General features: G+C 42.7%; 3 protein-coding genes across 4 annotated transcripts in view; 1 reads left to right on the top strand and 2 right to left on the bottom strand.

Moving 5' to 3' along the window:
* ralgapa1 (Ral GTPase activating protein catalytic subunit alpha 1) overlaps positions 1 to 4473 on the bottom strand; it is a gene marked incomplete at its 5' end in the record, with an annotated part of 190681 nt that extends 186208 nt beyond the window's left edge. Inside the window, one exon of the mRNA XM_083633920.1 lies at positions 4368 to 4473. Within this exon, the coding sequence (XP_083490046.1) occupies positions 4368 to 4473 (106 nt within the window). The remainder of the gene's footprint in view (positions 1 to 4367) is intronic.
* Positions 4474 to 5129: 656 nt separating this feature from the next.
* brms1la (BRMS1 like transcriptional repressor a) lies at positions 5130 to 17226 on the top strand. The gene is made up of 9 exons (XM_083632778.1): positions 5130 to 5254; positions 6853 to 7004; positions 9567 to 9657; positions 12113 to 12240; positions 12395 to 12474; positions 12676 to 12772; positions 13271 to 13360; positions 13512 to 13576; positions 13830 to 17226. Exons 2-9 carry the CDS (start codon positions 6872 to 6874, stop codon positions 13926 to 13928), a joined length of 783 nt encoding a protein of 260 aa, XP_083488904.1. The 5' UTR covers positions 5130 to 5254; positions 6853 to 6871; the 3' UTR covers positions 13929 to 17226.
* A 275-nt stretch (positions 17227 to 17501) lies between these two features.
* mia2 (MIA SH3 domain ER export factor 2) overlaps positions 17502 to 25863 on the bottom strand; it is a 29820-nt gene continuing 21458 nt past the window's right edge. For both annotated transcript variants that reach the window (XM_083632837.1, XM_083632836.1), the window contains exons 17-23: positions 25217 to 25302; positions 24826 to 24939; positions 22660 to 22812; positions 19863 to 20024; positions 19013 to 19065; positions 18768 to 18933; positions 17502 to 18685 (exon numbers count right to left, since the gene is read on the bottom strand). In XM_083632837.1, coding sequence (XP_083488963.1) covers positions 18486 to 18685; positions 18768 to 18933; positions 19013 to 19065; positions 19863 to 20024; positions 22660 to 22812; positions 24826 to 24939; positions 25217 to 25302 — 934 coding nt within the window. In that variant the 3' untranslated portion in view covers positions 17502 to 18485. The remainder of the gene's footprint in view (positions 18686 to 18767; positions 18934 to 19012; positions 19066 to 19862; positions 20025 to 22659; positions 22813 to 24825; positions 24940 to 25216; positions 25303 to 25863) is intronic.

The raw sequence follows: 25863 nt of genomic DNA, 5'->3' as shown, positions 1-25863 counted from the left end.
ATGACCTACAGTGTACATGGCATGGGCAAATGTGACAATCGGCCAGGAGAATGGATATCACTTTGTTGTTAGTCAAACTCACATGCATGCACTGCGCGGGGGACGTGAGTTCCGCTACGGGGAGAAGGGAAGCCTCTACCGTCTAGCCCGGCGGCAACTCACCAGGCAAGACCGCTAAACAAGACCGCTAAAACCCCCGCCTCCGGCCTAGCGGAGCCGACGTAGCACACAACTACAAAGGGCTTCCCGAGGAGCGGACTTTTTCTCTCTCAAAACAATTGAAAACCACCGTCATGTTAAAGCTGAGCAAGGAGATCGATTTTATTTCACCAGAGCGAAGGCAGCAACACAAAAGACTGATGGAAATAACAGAAGAGAAGGTAAGCCCCACTAAACTGGTATCCAGCATTGACAGTAGATACCGTAGACACGATTCTGCCTGACCAATCAGTCGTCTGCAGTGTTTTCACGTCACCGTATGGTACCGGGGGTCCACAGCGCTGGAACCTCAATAAAGCAGGGACCAAAACTAGCACGACTCAACCCCGACTCAACCTGGGCTGTCAGGTTTTTGATCGGTGGAATGAGACAAAAAAGCGAGACGAGCTGGGCAGCGCCGCGCTGATACCAGCGGTGGGAAATGGGCCATAAGATACATGGTTCTGAAGGATGGTAAGATACATGGTTCTAAAGGATGGTAAGTAAAATACATGGTTCTAAAGGATGGTAAGATACATGATAATCTAAAGGATGGTAAGATACATGGTTCTAAAGGATGGTAAGTAAAATACATGGTTCTAAAGGATGGTAAGTAAAAGACATGGTTCTAAAGGATGGTAAGTAAGATACATGGTTCTAAAGGATGGGAAGTAAGATACATGGTTTTAAAGGATGGTAAGTAAGATACATGGTTCTAAATGATGGTAAGTAAAATACATGGTTCTAAAGGATGGTAAGTAAGATACATGGTTCTAAAGGATGGTAAGTAAGACACATGGTTCTAAAGCATGGCAAGTTTGCCTTTGTGTGTCTGGCCTGAATCTCTCTCAAACAACACCACTGCCTGCCATTAGGTAGGAGACACACTGACTCACACTTGAGATAAAACACACACACCACAGTCCAGGGCCAAAATAGAAAGTAAACACAACACACAAGCATGTTGGACTATCTTAGGCTACACAGACGCACACTAGCATGCACGTAGGTAGGTACACACACACACACACCACATACACACACACAGAAGAGCCTCTGGTGATAGCGTCTCTGTTGGGTTTGTTTATATGAAGACCGAAGGCTGAACTTTGCCAGACACACACACACACACTCGCACACTCTCTCTCTCTCTCACACACACACACACACACACACACACACACACAGAGGCTGTCTGTGTGCTGTCCATAGTAGTTGCCCTTGTAAGGTCTTAGTCGCCTGGCTCAGTGGTTTTCTGTCGTTCCCTCTGGGGACTCGACTGACATAAAAACACTAAAACCTAAAAGCTGAAAGTGATTCTATGACACGCTCTCTTAAGCTGAGGTGTGAAGCACCTTCCCTAAAGCCCAGAGCATATGATGCTGTCCTTCTGCACAGTCCAGGGACTTGGGAAGTCTTTAGGAATATAATAGTGGTAGTAGCACCTGGATGCTCACATCTTCTGAATTATTTGGGGTAGGGATGGCATGGCGATATACCAAAAAACATATATAATATCAGTATTTTTAAATTTATAATATACCTCTTTAGTATTTCTACGAAGTAAGCTATATTCAGGTCAGGTGTAACATGGTGCTTTCACAAAATATTTTCACAATGGGATTTTTGATACGTAATCATCAGTAATGTGGATAGAATGACTAAGTTGGTAAAGGGAAAAAAAAATAGAACAGCTCATTCCCATCAAATATATCTCTTCAAATGTGCTGGTTTATGTGGTAGGAAAGACTTTTACTCTTCCCAGAGAGAGAAGCACAAAGAGCCTTCTGGACGTTCCCCGATGTATCAATAAATGTTCCCTATATCTATCATTGTAACATGTAAGAAACTCCAGTTTTCTATTGTTTTCATTCTATGACAAACAAATGTTATCTGAACTTGCACGTCGGCAATGTTCCAGTATGAAGACATGAGACAGAATGATGCTCTTTCCTTTCTGCTGCCATTGTTTTGATGATGTGCCATTGCTCAAATCAAACAATTAAATAGAAGAAACACCAGGGCATTTAACAAGCTAGTTAGCTTCAGCCCTAAACCCTTTCGGTCAGCCTTCTGTATCTTTTGTTTTCTGTTTTTTTTCTATTCTGTGAATATTCTTTTCTTTCTGATCGAAATAAACTAAACTAAACTAAACTAAACCACTCTTTCTCAAGTCTGTTTTGATTAAAGACTGACTGTCATCACAGTTTGCCTATTCAAGATATATAAGGTGATGCAGAAATGGCAGTAAAAATGGTCAGGAAGGTTCATTTGTGCACAAATTGGCTCTTCTCATAAATGTATAGAAAAGGCCTATGTGAATTTGGTCGCAAAGGTTTGGGGAACACTGAGTTCGACTGGTAAGAAAATCACATCACTTTAATGCAGCTTTTAAAACCAGGAAAAGACAACACTTTATGCCATATAAATCACCATATATTACGATATCCAAAATCTAAGATGATATGGTCTCATATCACTATATCAATAATATTGATATATTGCCCAGCCCTAATTTGGGGACCCATTTTAATCATGCCAAATTCCACATTTGGTGTGGCTGATTTCCTCAAAGTACGCTGCAAATCCATCATGTAGATTAGTTTGCAAACCAAATCGTATGAGACGGAATCCTTTGTGGAAAAACACTGTGACTTGCTTAATTGGCCCAACACACAGTAATATTATACTCACTTTATTTGTATTTTGGATGGCTACTTATGATGCAAAGACTTGAGTTGACACTCTAAATGTTCCTGAAATGGACGAAACAGCTAAGCTTCACATTGTTTTAGTCACTGGAAGTCCATTATTACAGGGAAAGGAAATTAATACATTCTGTATTTGTGGCGATGATGTCACTAGGGCAACAACACTGACGACAATAATAACACTAACACTAACAATTGGTGGCCATCACACCAATGCTGCCCATCTAATGATACTCATGTATGATGATACTCATGTATGATGATACTCATGCGACTCCGGGTGTGTGTATGTGGAGTGGATGTGTGCGCGTTTGTGTGCAGTTGTTATCAGGCCTCGCATTCCCCATGGAGCACACAGAAGGGGCACACCCTCTCCTATCTGAAACATTCTCTCACTCTCTCCATCTCACTCACTCTCTCTCACTCTCACACACACACATACAGCCTAGTAGTAGCTCTCACAATAGAAACGGGAAGTTGTGCTACTGTACTGGACATAGAGAGGAAATAGTAGAGACTGTTTCCCTTTCTGGTCTGTGTGTGTGTGTCTGTCTGACTGTGACTGAGTGAGAGAAACACACACACACGCACGCACGCACGCACGCACGCACACACACACACACACACACACACACACACACCTCCTTAGCATCCTGCCATCCTCCCTACATTAGGGAGGCCTATATTATAGGCCCTTTTCACAGCAACGGTTGTGAGGTGGTAAAGCAGGTGTAACCTATAACACCCTGGCAGCGGTGCCTCCACACTGTCAAAAGCTTCACTGTGTCCCTTCGCCCGACTGGCACACACCACAGGCCGACAGACAGACAGACACACACGAATCACAATCTAACAAATCACAACTGCACCCCCGCAGTTTACACACAGTCAGAGAGTCACCCCCACACATTCTTTCACAGGCATGTACCAGTGAGAACGTCACGTCAAACTCCATACAATAATCGGACCATTTAAATGCCATTGCTTGTTGGCAAACCTCGTCAAACGCGATTTAAAACCTATTCTGATTGGCTAGGATCTACTGGTAAATTCGTCGTACACCTCATCCACCAAGCAGTATTTATTTTAATAATATTTCATCTTTAAGAATTGCTTCGCTGCTTTGCTTAACGTTGCTTAACGCCCCCCCCCCCCCCCCCCCGTTTGTTTTGGAGGCGGATGAGTGTGGGATTAGCAGACGAACAAATTAAAAAAAAGTTGACATTTTACAGAAAAATGTGATGCCTTGTGGGCTGTAAGCATGCCGAATCAATGAGTAGATGCTAACAAAGTTAAAATGGTCTGAAGTTATGTTATATACGTGGTGTACCTTTGCACATAAGCATGGGCACATTGAATTAGCAGATTTTCAAAAGGAGCTTGGCGTGACATTCTCTGCATACAAGAGAACAGGGGCTAACCCGTTAGCTGCTTAGTTTAGCGAGGCTTTGAACTCACCAATGACTATTCTCAGATGCTTAAGCCTCGTCAGCACGTCCTTTTTGGGCTCCAACACTTTCTGTGTTGATTTCTTCACGTCCCCATGAGGCTTTTTGGAGAACATTCCTGAGGCGATGGTAGACAGAGCCAGGAGGAGCTAGCTCTGGCTAGCTTCAGCTAGCGTTAATCTGCAAAGTATGACACAAAAAACGCCACTCCGTTATCATTTATTAACGTTGCACTGCAAATTAGCAGCTCTCGGGAACAACGAAGAGTAGCGTTACATCAGTGGGTGAAAGTTGTCGGGGAGGGTGCATTCTGTCTACAGAGAAATATGTCAAACGTAGCGGGGCAAAGCATCCATCCATTGCACCTCCCTTCCAAAACAGTAAACTAGCCTAGCCTCGCTCCTCAGTCAGAAAACATCATGGCGGAGGAGGGAGGAGGGAAAACAAAATAATGGATATCAGAGAAATTCAACGGACCGTCCCTAAATTATACAAAAACATGTTGATAATATGATTGAAACTATTATGTGCATTGAATAACGTACAATTTCGATAACTGACACTTTTCCTCATTCAGGAGCTATTTTTTTTTCATTCACGAGCTTGCTGATTCAGCACGGATTCTCAACCTGCAGCGCCGCGGGGAATTCTGGGTAGCGTGGTTCACTTCTGTTAGACCGACGTTGAACTACCGCGCAGAAAACTACAGCTCCCAAAACAAACAAGAGCGCCCTGCCTGCCGAGATTTGTTTTTAGCTTTTTCTTAGCTTAGCTTACACACACACACGAGTGGCTTTTTGCAACCTACGGAAGAATCCAGTTGAATCTTCTTTTGGCTTTTGAAAAATAATTTCCTTCTCCCCGAAACTCTAGAGTGACGCCTTTCCATCCTCACTTGTGAGTCGTGATTGAGTCTTCTCCCTAGTTTTTATTTTATTTTCGTTGCAGATCACCACCACTACTCTGCACTGTCTGCAGCAGGCTTATTAGCGTGTAACGTTAGTGGTGTTGTTTGTTGCTATTTGTTCATTTGTTTCACATAAATTATTCACAAACAAAGATAAGTTAGAGAACACATCATGTGAGAAGTGGCGAGGAATTTAAATTTGCATACAGTATGCACCTCAAGTAAAACCCCATACCAACAGGGGGATTAGAACAACAGAATAGCTCAAATGAAACGGACAAAGAAAACAAACAAGCAAAGACTAACGTTAGCTCAATGTTTTATTACACGAACCTTCTGCAAATTAAATACATATGAATAGTTTTCGTCAGGGATGGACATTTTAAACCATTTTCCAGATGGACTTCCAAAACATTTGGACCACATTAAGAAATACTAAATGTTTATTTATGTATGTATTTATTCGTTCATTTATTTGTCTATTTGTTTATTCATTAGGAATGGCTCTGTTGTTAAACAGCACATTAATTATATACAAATACAATAGAAAACAACAGCTTGCCTCAAGTGGAAAAAGGATGTTCATGCCCATCGGTTAAAAAATAAAACAAAAATCTCTAACAAAGTCTGTCTCAAGAGATTACTGCTCCACAAATTTCAGCAAACAACTTGAAGGATTGCTCCAACCTTTACTGTCAAGTAGGCTAATTCTGACAACTATTCCCAGATTACTTGAATGCTGCAATGAATGTGACATCAGGCCAGCTATTGATATTGATTGCAGTTTGATCTGATTGGTTAATCAGTAGGCTATGGCAATGCAAAAAAAAGATCCGGGAAGGGTGAGAGAAGCAGTAATGATGAGAACTTTCTATGAACATGTGTAGGTAGCATTGACTGTATGTAGGTAGGGACACCAGCCTCAAGCCATCAAGCCTGGTTTCTGCAGTCCACCCTGCTGGTATTCTGATCAGTATTCCTACATGGTGGACAGGCTAGCAGGATGACAAGCACATTTTCTTTTGTCAAGTCAATCCTAAACAAACACATTTGCATATCATATTTGTGTCAAGCTGCTTCCAAGCGGATCATTCTGCCATTGCTGATGTAAAAGCAGAACTACAAATTGCATCTCTCTGTGGTTTTAACATGCAACACCACAGAGTTAGGTTTAGGATGGGGCGCTTATTACATTATATTACATTACGTCATTTGGCAGATGCTTTTATCCAAAGCGACTTACAATATCACATTTTGTCAACAATAGAGAAATCAACTATGCAACACAATCTATGACACCTACAACTTTTTGAAGGAATAGAGTGGCACTTGTAGAAAGTAATTCGATTTTTTTTAGAGAGAGAGATGTTAGTACAAGATAGGCCCAGGTGGAGCCTGAAAAGTTGTGTTTTAGTCTTTGCCGAAAGATTATGATCTATATGTGTGTATACTATAGTTATCAAAAGTTTTAACATGCTTTAAATTCAAAACTTCTAGATTGTATTGTCTTTGATGTAATGTGGTAAAAGTGTAAAGATGCATATGTTATGGGTGAAAGCATCTCTCTTTCTGTCCTCCACTTCTACAGTGTGGAGGGGCTCGCTACCATGCCGGGGCACCGTGAGCGGGAGAAGAAGGAGAGCACCGCGGAGGACATGGAGGAGCAGGAGCAGGAGGCCACCAGCTCCGAAGAGGAGGACTCTGACACCTCCTCCGTGTCCGAGGACGGAGACAGCTCCGGTGAGACAGTCCAAACCAGAAGATTTGAATCATTCCTATTCAAATCAGCACTCAGACTCCAGGGGTTCCAAACCTTTTTTGGCTTGCGACCCCACTTTGATGTCACACCAATCTAGGGACCCCAGAGATTCAAATTCCAGTACAAAATTTGGTAATACTGTATCATCAGTGACATCATTGGTGATGTCACATGTAACAGTATGCTGACTTTTTTCTAAGAATTCTGACTTTTTTTCCTCAAAATTCTAACAGTAAACTCAGAATTCTGACTTGAATCTCAGGTTTCTGACTTTTTTCCTCAGAATTCTAACTTTATTTTCAGAATTCTGACTTTATTCTCAGAATTCTGATATAAACTCAGAAGTTACCGTGTGTGTGTGTGTGTGTGTGTGTGTGTGTGTGTGTGTGTGTGTGTGTGTGTGTGCGTGTGCGCGCGCGCGTGTGTGTGCGTGAGAGAGAGAGAGAGACATAAAGAGGAGCATTATTTCGGTGTTTTACTCAGAAACTGTGGTTGTTATCAAATATGTGACTGGATGTTCCAACTTTATTATTCGCATATCACTGTTGTCATGTGAAAGTCTTGCAACTCCAGTTTCTGTGGATTTAACATTCTAACTTTAGTTGAAGTTACATGGTTCCCCTTTGGGTTGAGTAAATTCTCTGACTTTTGGGTCTGATGAAAGACTTTCATAACAGAGTTACAAAGTACTTTGCAGAGACAAGGAAATAAAACAGAGGTGATGAAATAAGGCAAAAGCACGGGGCAGAGGCAGAATGTTAGAAGAGCAATAAAAAACACAATAGGTGAGTGAAATAAGACAATTGCAACAAAGGGGGTCAACAGGTCCAAGATGTAACAAAATTTAGAAGGCAAAAAGCATAATCTCAGATTCATTGTCATATACCAGATCGGCAATACGTCATTTTGTAGGCGGCTGCTGGCAGCAGATGTTCCCGCCCCCTTTTAGGGGGAAAACACAAGCCTCTCCCTGTTGACTTCAATTTAAAATAGCACTACCCCCAAAAATTATAGAAAAATAACAATCTCGTTTATTAATGACCCCAAAACACCATGACATGTTATATTACAACTCGTCTGGCCATAGAATGGGCAAGATACACCGGAAATATTACTTTGACCCATTTAAAATCATGTGACTCATGTCACATGTGACGTTCTTTTTTACAGCCCGTGACTCGTCACTCTAGTAGTAGCCGCCAAGTAGCCGGGTACAACGATGCTGGGCTCCGCGAGTGACGGGGCTGTAAAAGTCAAGTCAAGTCAACTTTATTTATAGAGCACATTTACAATGACAAAAGCTGACCAAAGTGCTTCACAGATAAAACACTAAAATATAGAATACACTGCTACAGAGCAAGGTGGAGTACAATGCAGCAAATACAAGTAAAAAAAAGAACATCACATGTGATATGAGTCACATGATTTTAGATGGGTCAAAATAATATTTACGGTGTATCTTGCCCATTCTATGGCCAGACAAGTTGTAATATATCGTCCTGTCATGGTGTTTTGGGGTCATTAATAAACTAGATTGATTCTGTTATTTTTCTATATTTTTTTTAGGTAGTGCTATTTTACATTGAAGTCAACAGGGAGAGGCTTGTGTTTTCCCCATAAAGGGGGCGAGGCCTAATTGCCGATGTGATGTATACAGGCGGAAGATGTTTTAGCTGCTTCCATAGTGACTCAGCCTTGTAATGCTTAAAGGAACACTTTGCCACTTTTCAACCAGCTTTGTATCATTACAATATCTGTAGTATCTGCAGACCATCCCTCTATGTTTCCTGCACCCAGAGATTCTGCTTGCTCTGCCTGCAGAAACTCCAGCTCGTTAACACTTGTTAAGGCTCTGGATTCTCCGTGGACACACGTATACAAAAATAAATAAATGTGTAGTTGGAACAACAGCCCTCGGGTAGAACAGCTTTTCCCTTTCGTCTCCAAATGACATAAGAGACGGAAGTGCCCACGAATGAACTGGGAGCTGTGGGTGCAGACTCCATACTGACACTGCATGAAATAGGCCACGCCCATCACTGGGGAAAGCTCTCCATTCACTCCCATACACCAGTGTAATTTTCCTTGGATTAAACATAGCTAAAAGCTGTTATGTGGTGGGCTGCGCAGACAACAAATGTAAAAAATCGCCAATTAAAGTTGTTTTGTACTCCCGAGCAAAACAAGGAAGCCATTGAGAATTGGCGAGAAGAAAAATGTGGATCTAGCTGTCAAGTAAGTAAGTTGGAGTGTTCATCTTCCATATATATGATCTTTGTGTGCAACACGTGCCATAGGAGAACGCCAGGATTGCCCCCCCCCCCCCTTCCCCCATTTTGGGCGTGGTTCCTGAATGATGACGCGCTCCGCAGTGTCTCTATGGAGGGAGGGAAAACATGGTTCATTTGCACATACTACCCACACTGTAATGATACAAAGCTGGTCCTCCTGTAACCTGTGTGTGTGTGTGTGTGTGTGTGTGTGTGTGTGTGTGTGTGTGTGTGTGTGTGTGTGTGTGTGTGTGATCACCCCCTCCATCTCAGAAATGGACGAGGAAGACTGTGAGCGGAGGAGGGTGGAGTGTCTGGATGAAATGTCAAACCTGGAGAAACAATTCACCGACCTCAAAGACCAGTAAGACTGTCTGAAAGTCGTCGAACGTTCGGCAACGTTCCCTGCATAAAACGGCAAACTTTTTTGCGTTACTGCCTTCCTTTCACATGCGTTCACACGCGTTCTTTGGGCCTGAAAACACAAAAAAGTGACAACTGACTGTTAACCATTTACTGCTCAGTGTGTGTGTGTGTGTGTGTGCGCGCGTGCGCGTGCGTGCGTGCGTGCAGTGTTTCCCACACCACAAATAGATTTTGACTGATACATATTAATTTCAACTAGTTGACTGCAAACTAGGGCTGTCTTGGACTCAGAACTCTGACAATCAAATCGAATTCGACTGTCCAATACGAATAATCGACTATTCTATAAAACATAAATAAAAAATGTAATGTATAGAATATCTTCACTAATTATTTCGACCATATCAACAGTCAATGCAACAGACATATTTTGACCAATAAGAGACTGTATATGATCATGCAAGATTTGAATTGGCGACGTCGGGCTATCGGATAAAAATCGGATAAAGGATGATTTGTCTGAATAATGAGACAGGCAGGAGGCAGGAGACATCTATTTATTTTTTAAATTAAGCTTAAAGCCAATTTTTTTATTTCAGCTTTTAAACATTAATACATGTAGCCTACATGAATAAACAAATGAAAGTGTAAAATAAGACATTGCCACTGCTTTGAAATGACATCTCTAATGCCTAGAGCTAGGCTATACAGTTCTTTAGCCTATTTCTCAAAAACTGATAGGCCTAAATAAATCTAAACAAGAATAAATTAACAAATTAAATTAAGATTGGAATTTAAATGGGAAAAAAATTACTGCTCGACTTGAGGAATCTCCGTCGACTCACGGGTCTCTTGACTGATGATTCGACTATTCGACTTTTAGAGGACAGCCCTACTGCAAACTCCTGCTTTAGGGCTTATATAAGTATTGTCTGGGCTGAACATCATTCCAATCAAAGTTAGTAAATTTCCCTTTTATTTTATTTTATTTTATTTTATTTTATTTTATTTTATTTTATTTTATTTTATTTTATTTTATTTTATTTTATTTTATTTTATTTTACTTTACTTTTGTTTATGCCTACAAAGCAAATATTACTTTGTACTTGAGTTCTCCCCTGGAAGTGATGTTGGTTTAAATGGGCCAATGTATTTAAGCAAACAGCATTCTACCAACAGTATTCTACCATATAGTGAGCTGTATGCAGAATATATACAGTATGTAGAGAGACAATTGTTCATCATTGTAAAGCCACAGCACAGTAAAGAGGATATTAATGTGATGTATGTAGTTATTCATAGATCTAGCCTCTTCATTTTTCTCTCAAAGTGCACCAGATTGATGCATTTTACTTTATGATGTCCTAAATGTTCTTCCGGGTTCTTCCAAGGTCCACCAACCATGATCTCTCCAAATCCTGTGGGAAACACTGCTATGTGCATGCGTGAGTGAATGAGTGAGTGAGCATGTTACTGTTATAATATACTTTTTTGGGGGGTTAGGGTTAAACCTTGCCTTTAGGTTAGTCACTCAATTTATTCTCTTGAGCTTTATTCCCTCCCGGCCTATCTGAATTCTCTTGTATTGATGCAGTGCTCCATAGAAGTTATGGCAAACTAACACTGTTTAGTTAAAGGTGTGTCGCTGATGTAACCGGTTACAGCTCGAAGTGGCACTGAGGTCTTAAAATATCTTGGAAGGGTCTTGAAAAAAGTCTTAAAAAGTATTGAATTTAACTTCAGGATTGCTGCAGTGCATATACCCTGTGTATTGATTTCCTCAAGTGCTGCAAAGAAAACGCGTATTTCTTATGGGGCTTTACTGGGTTTTCATTCTGTAATGCAACCAATCTGGAGCAGTTTATCACCATTCGTGACTTCTGTGTCTCTCTATCGTGTGGAAAATTAATTTAAAGTTTAATCCTATAAAACTAAATCAATCCTGTTAGAAATAGACAGAATACAGGAAGCTAGGTGTTTTCACCTTCAAAATAAAAGCAGTAATTTATAACTGGGTAAATAAAAAACAGAACCGTCGACCCAGTACGGTTACAATTTACTTCTAATTGTCTGTGTTCTATGTGTTCTGTGTATTTCGGTTCACACACACACACACACACATACACACACACACACACACACACACACACACACACACACACACACACACACACAACATTGCAACATGCATAAGGCTATTAGTTTATTTAATTGCCACTATTGTGAAGGTTTTAACCAGAACTTTCCGTTTTATTCTGGCTCACTTGATGCTGCTCTGAGTTTTTCTGCACGTAAATCGTTATCACAAACGCTGTGTATAAACGCCAAATCAAAGGCAAGAACGCAACGACAGTTTGCCATTTTATGCAGAGACCGTTGTCGTCTAAAGGCCTAAATCTCTGTCTACCCTAATTTAAAGATATTGAGCGTGTGTGTGTGTGTGTGCACGCCAGGCTGTACCATGAGCGTGTCAGTGAGGTGAACAGTAAGCTGACGGAGGTGGAGGCCGGCCGTGCGGCAGAATACCTGGATCCTCTGGCAGGACTACTGGAGAGCATGCAGGTCCGCACCAAGGTGGCAGGTAACACACACACACTCATGCCTTCTCTCTCTCTCTCTCTCTCTCTCTCTCTCTCTCTCACACACACACACACACACACACACAAATACACACACACACACACTCATTCACTCTCTCCCTCTCCTCTCTCTCTCTCTGCCTCTTTCTCCCTCAGGTATCTACAGAGAGTTGTGTATAGAGTCCATAAAGAACAAATATGAGTGTGAGATCCAGGCGGCGTGCCAGCACTGGGAGGTCGGACACACACACACACACACACACACACACTTTTTATTTGTACAAAACCAATTACTGTCTCGCTTACAAGGATGTGTCATTGATTGAAAGTCATTGAGAAGTCAGTTCATGTACACTTGTGTTTGGTGTGCGTGTTCATACTGTGTGTGTGTGTGTGTGTGTGTGTGTGTGTGTGTGTGTGTGTGTGTGTGTCTACAGAGTGAGAAGCTGCTGCTGTTTGATACGGTGCAGAGTGAATTGGAGGAGAAAATTAGGAGACTGGAGGAAGACAGACACAGCATAGATATTACATCAGGTAACAACGCTGAAGAAGGCCTGTTGGCTGAAACATTTGTTGCTGCTGCCCAGATGATCAATTAGACTTGTGAAAGGACATTTAGCATGCTGGCGCGTTCTCTCTTTTAAACACACACACACACACACACACACACACACACACACACACACACACACACACACACACACACACACACACACACACACACACACACACACACACACACACACACACAGCAGTAATATCTTTATGATTATAGTGATGAAAAAACAACAAGACAGTATTTATGCAATAAATGAATACTAAACATTAGCATCACTCCCTCTCCCCTCCCTCTCTCTCCCCTCCTCTCTCTCCCGACCCTCCCTCCCTCCCTCTCTCCCTCTTTCTCTCCCTCCCTCTCTCTCCCGACCCTCCTCTCTCTCCCGACCCTCCCTCCCTCTCTCTCTCTCCCCCTCCCTCTCTCTACCGACCCTCCCTCCCTCTCTCTCTCTCTCCCCCTTTTCTCTCTCTCAGAGCTATGGAGTGATGAGTTGTCAGGGAGGAAGAAGAGAAGAGATGCCTTCAGTCCAGATAAGAAGAAGAGACGACCATCAGTGGTGTCTGATATCCTTCTACTACGACCACTATTCCTATTACTGCTACTATTACTGTACTACTGATTCTCAAATGCTAGAATATAGAATATGTGGCTTCATATTCAGATTATAATTCCTTCCTGTTTCGTGTGTCTGTCACTGTCCTTAATCCCGCCCACGTCCATATATAGTCTACATGCTCCCTGACCTGGACATCCTGGAGGACTGGACAGCAATCAGAAAGGTGTGTGTTGATGTGCATCCATGTGTGTTTATCCTCCTGTAATATGTGTGTGTGTGTGTGTGTGTGTGTGTGTGTGTGTGTGTGTGTGCGTGCGCGCGTGTGTGTGATCTGCCTTTTTAACTGAGGTGTGTGTGTGTGATCTGTCTTTTTAACTGAGGTGTGTGTGTTTCTCTGTGTGTTTGTGGGTGTGTGTGTGTGTGTGTGTGTGTGTGTGTGTGTGCGCGGGCGTGCGTGCTTGCGTGCTACCTTCCAGGCTGTGGCTACGCTGGGTCCCCACAGAGGGAGGGCCGACTCTGACAGCTCCATGTTTCCGTTCAGGCCAGACAGAAACAGACCCATACTCAATTGCTGAGAGAGAGAGACACACACACACACACACACACACACACACACACACACACACATATACACACACACACACACGCACACATGCACACATACATACATACATACACAAATACAGTGCATATGACACACCAGGGTAAACGCAGACATCTGTATTCATGTCTGCACGTGTGGGGAACATGCAGGCACGCATACACACACACACACACACACACACAGCAGGAACTATCTCTTGAGTCTTCCAGAATCCTCTATCCAGTGGTTCCCAACCTTTGGGTCGTGACCCTAAGTGGGGTCGCCTGGAATTCAAATAGGGTCGCCTGGATTTATTTTTTATTTTTATACCACACAAAATTTACTACTACCGAAGATGATTAGGGTCACTTGCGATTTATTGTATTTTATTTCTTTAATTTAGTTGTTTTTAGTTCTGAGTTTAAAGCATAGATATGTTAAAAGTGATGATCTCTCAATCTGGGAACCCAGAGTCTATTTGTATTTGAAAAATAGACTCTGGGACAGCCCTACCTTTTTCCCGGCTTCCTGTGCAGCGCGCCTCTCGTGCCACCGTCACTTCCTTTTCCTTGTTCGTGCTCCACTGTTTACAGTCTGAATAGCAACTTGCGCAGCGACTTTGGCGATACTACTAGTCACAACAACTACACCTCCAGTAATTTTCCACTGTTGTTGTGAGACGAGTTGACTTCTATGCAGTGTGTTTTGCGTTAACGTTATTAGAAACGGACGCGGAAAAGGAAGTGACGGTGGCAGGAGAGGCACTCTGTACAGGAAGCTGGGAAAAAAGGTAGTGCTGTTTATTTGAAAAATAGACTCTGGGTTCCCAGATTGATAAGACCTCATTTGATTTCAGTTTTGTTCTCTTGGGTGACACCTTTGGCGATGAGTAGTAATTGCAGGTGAGATCCAGTGTTGCATTATGTGACATTGCTAATGTCACATAATGTCACTATAAACTGCAAAGGCTTCCATCAATGGACCATGGCCTCAATCAATATTGTGAGTGACTCTTATTTTTATTTAGATGAAAATCTTTGAGATTATAACTTTAAATCAAGATTCTGAGAATAAAGTCAGAATTCTCAGATTAAAGTCAGAATTCTGCAGGAAAAAATAAGCATACTATGTGACATCACTGACAATGTCACTGATGATATTATCGATGGTGTACCAGAATTTGCATTTGACGTCACAAAAATGTCGATTTTTGTGACGTCAAAGTAGGGTCACACGCCAAAAAAGGTTTGGAACCCCTGGTCTATACTCCGTCTCCCGGTAAGCTGCCACTAGTGCCAACATGCACACAGGACCTGTGGGCTGGAACCTTGTCAGAGCATCATCCTCGTCAAGTCCTCAAACTGTTGTTTATCCATGGCTTTTATTCAGTCATCTATAGACCGAATCACCGTGATGTCGTGCTGACAACAAAAGTTACTTCTGGGTCGACAACTTGAATTGGGGAGATATCTGCAAACTGTATTTCTGTTGTCATTTTCAGCTGCAACTGTGATTTTTAAAAATACAGTATATACCGTAGTGGTGATGTGAAATATTCAAATCAATATTTTTAGACAGTTAATTGTGTGCAATGTCACATCAGGTACATTCATGTTCAATTGTTTTTATATATTTTTGTTGGAGAAAGATGTCAATTTGATGTCAATGGGCTCTTTTTAATAATTAAACCTATGATCAAACATCTTGCCATTGCCTTCATAATAGTGGATGTCAGTCTAAATATTCCGCATCAAGTTAGAATATGAGTCTCCGTCCATTCCTAGTTTAGTTTCCAAAGTGTTAGACAGTGTATTAATATTTTCACTCTAGTCTTTTTTGGGTTCCAAATGATAGACTGTGTTAAAGTACAGCCAACTTGCTATAAATCACCAGTTAGTCTTCTCTAATGTGTCTCCAATTAAAGATGGCAAAATATTTCAATTGTTTTACTGAAAATGGGCTACTACTAGTCGACTGTATAGAGCGCCAAAATGAACGTCACTTCCTGCCTTTCTCTCGGTACCAGCGTCTGAAAAAATATGAATGGGGTGAACGGCGAGAGAGAGACGATACTTTTTTGATCCCGTTTGAATTGTGCCACGGGGTACACATAACATGTAAATTTTTGTGAATTTTAAAGATAACTATGCATGTCAAGAAAGTCGCAGTTCTGAAACTGAAACGTAAGGTTTAGTTCAATCAACTACTGTACATCTCTCGTGTCGCACATTATACGTCACACCATCAACAACGTGGACTGGCGGCAGAGACGTCACTTATGCGACTGGTTGTGCCTAGTCTTTCTGATTTATAACTTATAGTGCCACAGTTTTACCACAAACTGCAACTTTCTTGACTTGCATAGTTCTTTTAAATGGACAAAAAATTACTCTTGTAGCCCACGGCACGATTCAAACCGGATCAAAAAAGCATCGTCTCTCGCCATTCATATTTTTTCAGACGCTGGTACCTAGAGAAAGGCAGGAAGTGACGTTCACTTTGGCTCTCTATTGCTACTAGTTTGGAGAATACCAAATTTGACATCAGTGCAAAGATTGTGAGAGCCATCTAGTGGTGACACTGAAGCATGACCACGCTTTCCTCTCAGAGATGAGTCTCTTAAAACAGACATCCGGCGAATGTAGCTAAACAGTCTGTACGTTACACCCCCAGAACATGCACAAGGAAGTTGGGAAAAAAACCTTCAGACTGGAAGGAAGTTTGACGGAATCCGACCAATCACGGCACGTGTGTCCACGAAAAATTCCACGAATGCGGCATATTTGATTCTGATTGGACTAATGAGCGGAAGACCCGCCTTTCTGCTTCCCATTCCGGTTGGTGCATGCTTCTCCCCCACGTATTAGACAGTATGGCGGAAGCATTTGAAAATTGCAGAAGCCAACTCATCTGTTTTAAGAGACTACTCAGAGATGCATTGATTCCTGTTGGGTCAAAACTCAACTATGAAAACGATGATTATATCAGACCTTTAAAGCTGATGATACCAACTGGCACTCAATGTGACTAGCCGCCTTTGTCATTGTGATTTAGTCAGTGTAAACGTGAAGTGCCTGTTTTGATAGCTGGTCATCATATTCCTCTTTCTCTTCTAACATGTATGGATGGGACCTGAAGGCCAAAGAAGAAACATTGAAACATCTTAATGGAAAATGTGAAAAAGAAACATTCATTCATGAAAAGCCAAAGTGTGTATGATTTTATACTTTCTTCATTTCTTGCATTTGAATTGTAATTTTGAATTCACTTTACAATAAATATTCCTTAAATGTAAAATAAAATCCTCCAAATATATTTACTTTGTAGCTAAGAATGTAAGTATATATAAAAAAAATACTAAATCAACCATTTCCATTGCAAGTCAATAAATTATATCTATTGTTAGATCAGTCATTAAACATGGTTAATTAAACTGGAATTAAAGATAATCCGAATTTGTGGGGGACCATTGATGGGGATAGTAATACAGTTTAACATATTTTACAAAATTGACAGTCCACGAAATAAAGATGGAGAAATTTACTATTTGACAAAGGGTCTTTATTCATCTATCAATAATCACTTTTTACAAAAAAATCCACATTGTCTTCATGTTTCTGGCACTGAAAGGAACTGCTCTTCCAGTCAGTCCATCCAACACACTGCTCTGTGTGTGTGAGGATGGCTCACAGCTCAGTCAGTCTGGCTTTTCAATCAATTTCTTTATTCCTACAAATGACAATGAGCCACTTCTTCATGCCAGGGCCAACCGGAAGTGGTAGCAAGCAACACATGATCAAAAGCACAGTTTTTGGAATAATAGCAGTGTTGCAAAAATCCTAAATTCTATGCAAAGAGAACATTTGTTAATTTTGAAAGAAGAAACCCAGTGGTGGAAACGAGGAGAATCTGGAGATAATGGTCTCATTTGGCCTCTGATGAACAGTCTAGAGAATTCAAGAGGACCAACTCAGGCCAGTCCAACATCAAACAAAACCAGGTCAGAGTTCAATTCAAAAGCCTTCTGGTGCCGTCAAACACACAGTGGCTGCACACACCCCTTCTGTCTTGCCTCTGAAGTAACAGAGTGCACAGTCCTGGTCACATGACTTCCTGCCGGCTGTGTTTCCAAACAGGAAGCAGAAGTAGTCCGTGAGCGCTTCCACTTGCCGTGACCATGACGTCAGGAAGCGCCTCACATACTCAATATGAATTCATCATGTTGGTTGGGTGATGGGGCAGAAAAAGAAGCGACAGAGAAACGATGGGATAGAAGAGGTGAACAGAAGAGAAAAAGAGCAAAGAAAAGGTAGAGAAACATTAAGAGTGAAAGACATAATGGAGATTTAACCGTAATGAAGGTGGATGGTTTCCCCTCTTGTTCACACTAATTATTAAATACGTCCCTCCAGTTAATAAATAGATGTTATGGAAAAGGTCAAATAGCAACCTGCCCACCATCCATCCACCACCTTGTTTGGCTGAAACCAAAACAAATCGTGGCGCGGCTCGAGTGAGAAACATGATAGGTGGACATCTCAGGTGGGGTTCAGATGGCGTCGTGAGGCGAAGGTGTGTGCTGGTCTGGAGAGCGGCTGTGCTGGCGCGGGGGAGGGAGGCCGTCGTGCAGGGGGTGCCGCATGGGGGGACCGTAGGCAGACATGTGAGGGTGAGGAGGAGGAGGAGGTCCGCCTGGAGGGAAACGAGGAGGGAACGCCATGCCGGGGTGAGGAGGACGAGGAGCCCATACTGGAGAAAGGAGGAGAGTGTCAGGTTACACTGTTGACACTTTTGGAGGTGTATAATACTACAGATAGCAGTCACCACTCACTAGGCATCATGGGAGGGCCCCCCGGCCCCCTGGGAGGATAGAAATCAGGAGGCGGGGGTCCGTAGGGGGGTCTGCGGTGAAAAGGCCCGTCCATTGGACCCAGAGGGGGAAAGTCCCCCATCCTGCGATCTGCCTCAGGGGGAGTCATACGCTCCCCGGGACTAGACTGGAGGAAGAGGCAGGGAAGGTTAAAGGTAACAGGCTGGATATAGAGGCGATATCAAACTAAATCAGATGTCTCTCACCTCTCTGTGTTCATGTTCACCAGGTCCAAGGCTGTTTCCTCCATACGAGGCCTCTGTAGAGAAGCACACACATTTAGTTTCAGCCACACTATGTGAATCCAGCAGGGAGGAGGGCGGAACCATCTGCAGTCACAGAGACCAAGGTGAAGGACCAGAATACAGAGAGAGGAGAATGTCACGAAGGAAAGCCAGCCAAGCAGCTATATTCACCTTATTCTTTGCCCACACATGGACGTTTCCGCATTACGTCATTTCGTAATAGTATTTCCGTTTTAGACTTGCCAAAAACCCCGCAGGCAAGATGGCCGCCCACACTCCCCTCCTAAACTGTCAGAATTACTCCCCAATAAACTAACATATCTTGGCCAATAAGTATGTAACATACAAAATAAAACAACCCGTAATATCTTAATTTTATGTAGAATGCAGAGGACATGTAACTGTTTAGTTAAACTTGCATTCCAGGAATATTGTGCTCTAAAGATGACGTTAGTGGCTCGAGACTGTTTCGTCCTGAAACCCACACGTTTTGCGCCAGCGTAACCTATGTGGGATTCGAAATAACGCATCCGAGATAGAAAATGTTATGAATATAGCCACGTTATAAACAACAAACTAACGCTGGTGATCCGTATGGAAACAGTGTTACTCGAAATGGTTAAAAGTTATATCAATTTGGTCATTCAGTGGCATTTTACTGCCATATAACATAACTAACTAGTGGCTAATATTAGCCACAGTAGGCAACTAGCGCTGAACCGGAAGAACAAATACGTTTGCGTTGAACGCGGAAGAGAGAAAAAGTGGGCGTGGTGAATAAGGTGAATAGCCTAGGCCTAGTGAGACTCACCGGCCATGTCTGCAGGGTGGGGGGGTCCCATGGGTCCAGCAGGAGGGAGACCCCTTGGAGGGTGAGGGCCAAGGGAGCCGGGAGGAGGCAGAAGGCCCATAGCTCCTGGAGGAGGTCCTGGCCTTCTGTACATGGGACCTCCTGGTTCTGGAAACATGTACCCTGGGGGAGAGAGAGACATGGAGAAAATGAAAGAAAGAGGAGGGGAAAGGTAGAGGGAAACAGACAGATTAGATATTCTGAATCCACTTAGCTATTCCTGTGAAACTGGACACAGAATTTGTGCACATCAACAACTCTTTCAATGTGCACCATTGCCAAACACTTGGAGATTGACTTTATAGACAATAATATGAGCACAACCCACCCTGCTGTCCCACGGGACAACAGGGAGAAAGCCGAGCTGACAGGTTTAACCCCTCCCCGCTCTAGTGGGTTGGAGCTAATGTGCCAGCAGAAACGCAGAATTGAACCCAGGACCTTTTTGCTGTGAGGCGGCAGCGCTACCACTGCGCCCTCACTCACACACCCTTATCAGAGAGCCTCAATGATTCCCATAGCCCACTGATGGTTAACACTTTTAGGGCTTTCACAGACCACCCAACTATCAAAACCACTAGTCGACACTGTGCATCATACTCGACTAATCATCCCCCCGTTTTAGGAATAAACAATATAAATAAATCAATACATTTAACATAGATTTGCTTTAACAATCATCTTCTGCATTATGCCATATTAAATAAACAATGTAAGGTATTAAGAGACGGACAGACTCCCATCTATGTTGTTACTGCAGTCAAACAGCCGGTATCTCCAGCTCAGACAAGTTGCTGGGGGTTAGCGGCTCATTTGTAAATGGTCTCTCAGAACCAATCAGGACTGCTATTTACCATACCCCCAGGTTAGTCCCGCCTACATTAGTTAACCCTTTACTGGCTGTTTTTGAGAACTTTTGAACGAGAAATTATCATTTGTGTTGGGTGAAAAAAATAGGATATATCTCCCATAACTATTCAACACCTTTTGGGAGTAGTTTGAGAACTACTAAAGTTAAAGGAGAATTTCGTTTTTTTTTAAACCTGTAACCTATGTGGGATTCGAAATAACGAAGGTTATGCCAAACCCCACATAGGTTACGCTAAAACCACCACCGCAAAGCGTCCTAACTGTAGTTGGCCAGTCGGCAGGAAAGTATCGCGGGACTTTACGAGACTTGGTGACCGAGATCACGTTTGAGGCAATTTGATCCCTGGGAGACTCCAGGAAATGGTCTGGGGCGAAATATCACTCTGGTGGATGTTGAGGGATCACATTACGACGATATGTGGCGAAAACGGGAATAAAAATAGCTATTTAGATGCAGGAAAGACAGGCTCACACTTGGCCCCAAATCAGCTCCATTTTACAACTGACTTGGACGCTATTGATCTCAAAACAACGCCGCGGACATCGCTGGGTGAGTGGCCAAATCATAATTATTGCCAGGAGATGGGTCCAGGTTAAAAAAAAACGAAATTCTCCTTTAAGTAATCAGTCACGAAAGCTCGACTTCACACAATGCACAAGACAATACTCGCACATTCCCACCATGCATTTAGTATTCATCACATGCATGCACACACAATTCATTCAGGTCACACACACACTCTGCATTTAGTACAGATATGCAGGCGGGGGGGGGGGAGGGTGCGATTCTTACAAAAATATCTCCAAATGTCAAATGTTTTTGAAACCAGATCACAGCATGAATTTGTCTATGGTTTTCCTCATGGTCTTGGTGTCTAGTGTGTTATTTTGGGGAGATTTTTTTAAACAATTTTTACAAATTCTTGAGTGGTCAAATATAAATGGGTAAATCTTGCACCAATGGCGATGGCCATGATATACTTTTTTTCATAGTGTTCTAAGCCCAATACACTCTAAACTTTCAACATTTGAATAGACGCATAGCTAAAAACACTGTTTATTACAGATTCATGACTAGAAAAACAGTGCTGAGCTGCAGCTCAAATTCATCTTCCCAGCTTTCAGATGATGTGTACTCTATGTGGCATATACTGTTGACCTGCTATCTCACCCTAATATCCCCTGCCCCCCCTAAAAAGACAAAAGATGGTGTCTGGTAGGAGCGGTGGAGTAGAAGAGGAATTCTTCTCAAGAATATAATGACTATTGTTTTCTTCATAGCTGATTTATATAATAATAACCATGTGCAAAGTAGTGCCAAAGCATGTGAACTATTGTGGTGCTCAAAAATATTTTTGCAAGTTTGGCAGGTCTGCATGTGCCCCTTTTTAACACTAGGCAGCGCTCGATTCCTAGGCTCACCCGCAGCGCGGGCTCACCCATCCTGCAGCTCACCAAGCTGCCCCTGCAGCTCGCATACACCGCTGCGCGGCCTCGCCTCCAGCTCAGCCACTGCGCAGCCTCGCCAGCAGGGTAAACACAGCTGCAAGCAAAACACTAATGAGGGTTTCAAACTTCCATGATTGGAGTTTGGAAACCCTCATTAGTGTTTTGCTTGCACCTGTGTTTATTCTCACTGATGATGTCATCATCATGACATCAGCATGATATCAGCGATGTCATCAGTGACATCATCACCGAACTATAGCCTCAGCCTTAGGGCAATGACATCACTGATGTCATCATCACTGGGACTTTGCGTGTATGTGCATGTGTGTGCCTGTCTGGCCATTCGAGGAACTACAGCTTTTAGTTCACTTCCGTGGCTTGGCTTCCTCTGTAAAACCCAGAGCTTGCCGCTTGATCTGATACTCTCTCACATACACACCTGGAGGTCCGAGGGGCCCGGGGGGTCCTGGGGGCGGTCCTCCCCTGCGATCTCTCTCCCAGGTCGGGGAGATGGAGCCGCTGTCTGAATGAGGACCACCACTCCGCTCCATTTCCCCTTGGCCACCAGGGGGCTCCACTGGACCACGAGACACTGGGGATGGAAGGAAGGGGGCAGCGACGAGAGAGTGGAGGGCAAAGAGGCAGGAGAAGAGAAGAGAGAACAAATGAACCAGAACCAAGAGTGTGCAAGAATCATGTCAATGATATCAATTCTCGAGGACACGCTGAAAGCAACTGGAACTGAGGGAAAGCCGTGAGTCAAAACAATGAGTGCAGCGTCTGCGGACGTGAATTCTGTAAATAAACAAGTATTCACCTTATTCACCACGCCCACTTTTTCTCTCTTCCGCGTTAGACGCAATTGTATTTGTTCTTCCGGTTCTCATACGGGCAAATAATAAGGTGAATATGAATGATATGGATGTGGTCTGAGCTTCGGTTTTTAACCAGAATATTACAAAAGACCCCACTGATTCATAACAGAGTCATTATTGCATTACAGATCATTCCCCCATGGTCATTACAAAGCGCATGCACGCACACGCGCGCACACACACAAACTACTCCTACAAATGTGGACGGACCATTGACTGTATAGAACAGGGGTGCCCAAATTCTTTCCCATGAAGGGCCAAAACTCAATCTGGGTGGAGGGCCGAGGGCCAAAAATAAACGTTGTGGAATTACATTAAAATGTATTGTGTTTTATAGAAAATTAACATTCTAAATCTAAAATAACATTTCAATATAATAATCTACTTTTTATCTGTTTGGTAATTGTAATAATTTGCAATTGGTTATATATATAAAAAATAACATCTGCATTTGTGGGGAGCTAAAACATTTAATCAGTAAACACCCAGTTAAAAACAGTTGTATTTTCCACCTTTGTAATCAAGAGAGAAATTTGACTTAATTCACAACTTGAAAAATCCTCAAGGTACTTTGAAAATCAGCTTTATTGTCCATCTTTTGTAAACAATTTGCCATGACAATTTGCAGGGATGCAATCTCAGGAGTGAACACAGTATCCGCAGCCACATTCAGACACTGTTTCACAAAGGGGGGGGGGGGAATTAAAAATAAATAAATAAATAGAAAAAAAAAATTGGTCAGCACTGGTATAGAATATGGACGTCACGTCATGACAGCTCCTCAAAAGAGAAGCCAAAACAGCTCTATCTCCCCCTTGTGGCTAGTCCCAGAGTAGGGCATAAATCCTGCCCCCTCCATGTTAGCGGCTGGGACATGAGCCAAACTAAAAAAAAATCTAAGTACACATTTTCCCCAAAGATAGTTTGTCATTTTAGGTAGTTCTTTGATGTATGTTGAAGTGCTCATTTTTCAGACAAGTTTGTCCTTAATACATTTTTTGACCATAAAAAGGGCTGATTGACAGCTGTGACAGCAGCTTGCAAACCTGTCAGACAGCGGGATGGCTGAGGGGGCGTGTCCCATGGGCAGCCATCCTGACTCTACTGCACAGACACAGGCTCCAAATGACATGATACAAGCAAGAGGACAGCTCGTGGAAACAAGATATCGTGACTTACCGTAATTCTTGCATAGCGGTAGAAAGCGCTCTTTTATACAGCCAATTTGCTATGTTATTCCATGGGATACAAAAACAAACAGCATCGGAGGTGCACCGCACTAGTCAGCTGGTCATCGCCAACATGCCAAACGTGTGTGGTTATTGTATTGATCTGATCTGAGTAATGCTGCAAACATGCTACAACGTCAGCCTCGACTCGGAGCCTTGTCGATGGCAGCTAGACCTATATACTCCAACATCAGCTTGACGAGGTGGTCGCAGGGGAGTCCCCAGCAACATGAGTCAATTGTGTGATTTCACTATGATTTCAATGGCTAGAAGTTAGCCCAAGGAGAGAATGTAGTGCATATACTTGGTAATAGCTTTCACTCTCTCCTGTTATCTCCCATCTACTGTACATTATATTATACTTGCCCTGTTCACGTCAGCTGTGTCAAGTCACATTTTCGGGGAGCTGCACGCTAGTTTTCCATTTAAGTTAGGGAATGTGTATTAGATAAAATGAAAGTAATGAATGTATTTGGTGTGTGTGTGTTTGTGCATACATACTTCTAGGAGACAGTCTAGGTGGCGGTCCCTCCATCAGCGTGGGAGGAGACAGGAAGGGTCTGGTTTCAGAGGCGGGTCGACCCAGAGGAGACGGGCCGTATGGTGACCTTTCTCCTAGAAACACCAGAGCAGGTGATGAAGATCAGAGGTCATATGTCACATGTGAGACATAGGTTGATGACTGGAAGGCTGAGGTCAACAGGCAAATCAGTGGGTCTGCATATGTGTGACCTTCCACTTTCAGCAGGTCCATGAGCCACCTTAATAATGTGTGTGTGTGTGTGTGTGTGTGTGTGTGTGTGTGTGTGTGTGTGTGTGTGTGTGTGTGTGTGTGTGTGTACATGCATGCGTGCGTGTACGTGCACGCATGCGTGTATAGTACTATACTAACCTCTAAAAGGCAGCGGTCTAGCCAGTTTGTCCAAGGCATATGGATCTTTGTCAAGGGTGTCCATTTTAAACTGTGTGTCTGTCAGCCTGCACACAAACACAGCTCAAGTCAACACACAATAATGTATGTAAGTAAAAAAATAAATAAAATAAAAATAATAATACACTCACTAATTGATTAAAACATATTTCTAAATTTTCTATGGAAATAAGAATGTGTTTTTGAAATAGTACCATAATAGGTTTCATGACCCCCATCCCAAGTACTGTAACTGTGAACTAGCAAATTAAAGTCAAGTCACATGGTTTTCAGGTGAGAATGTGTGAATTTTTGAATGAGGGATACCGTAGAGAAAATATAATTGCCTAAGTGCTCAAATTTGTTTGTTAAAGCCCCAATCAGTAAGATTTTTGACATTTTTGACTGTAATATATCAGTTTTTTAGTCACAGGACATGGTAGATTGACTTGTAACAGGGAGACCCTCATCTTTATTTATCCCACACCGCCCTCCATTGGCCAGCACTGGGACTAAGCAGTTTGTCTGCCACGTCCCGTAGCAAGAAAAAGAGAAAAGAAAAGCATGCGCGCATGCGCTGTACAGCGGAAGCACTGTGTTCATGAAAACAAGGAAGTAACTCGATTCGG

Source organism: Poromitra crassiceps (assembly GCF_964638095.1).
Source record: "Poromitra crassiceps genome assembly, chromosome: 3".
Classification (NCBI taxonomy): Eukaryota; Metazoa; Chordata; class Actinopteri; order Beryciformes; family Melamphaidae; genus Poromitra; species Poromitra crassiceps.
Note: the sequence above shows the minus strand (reverse complement) of the source record. Positions and strands in the feature narration are given on the sequence as shown.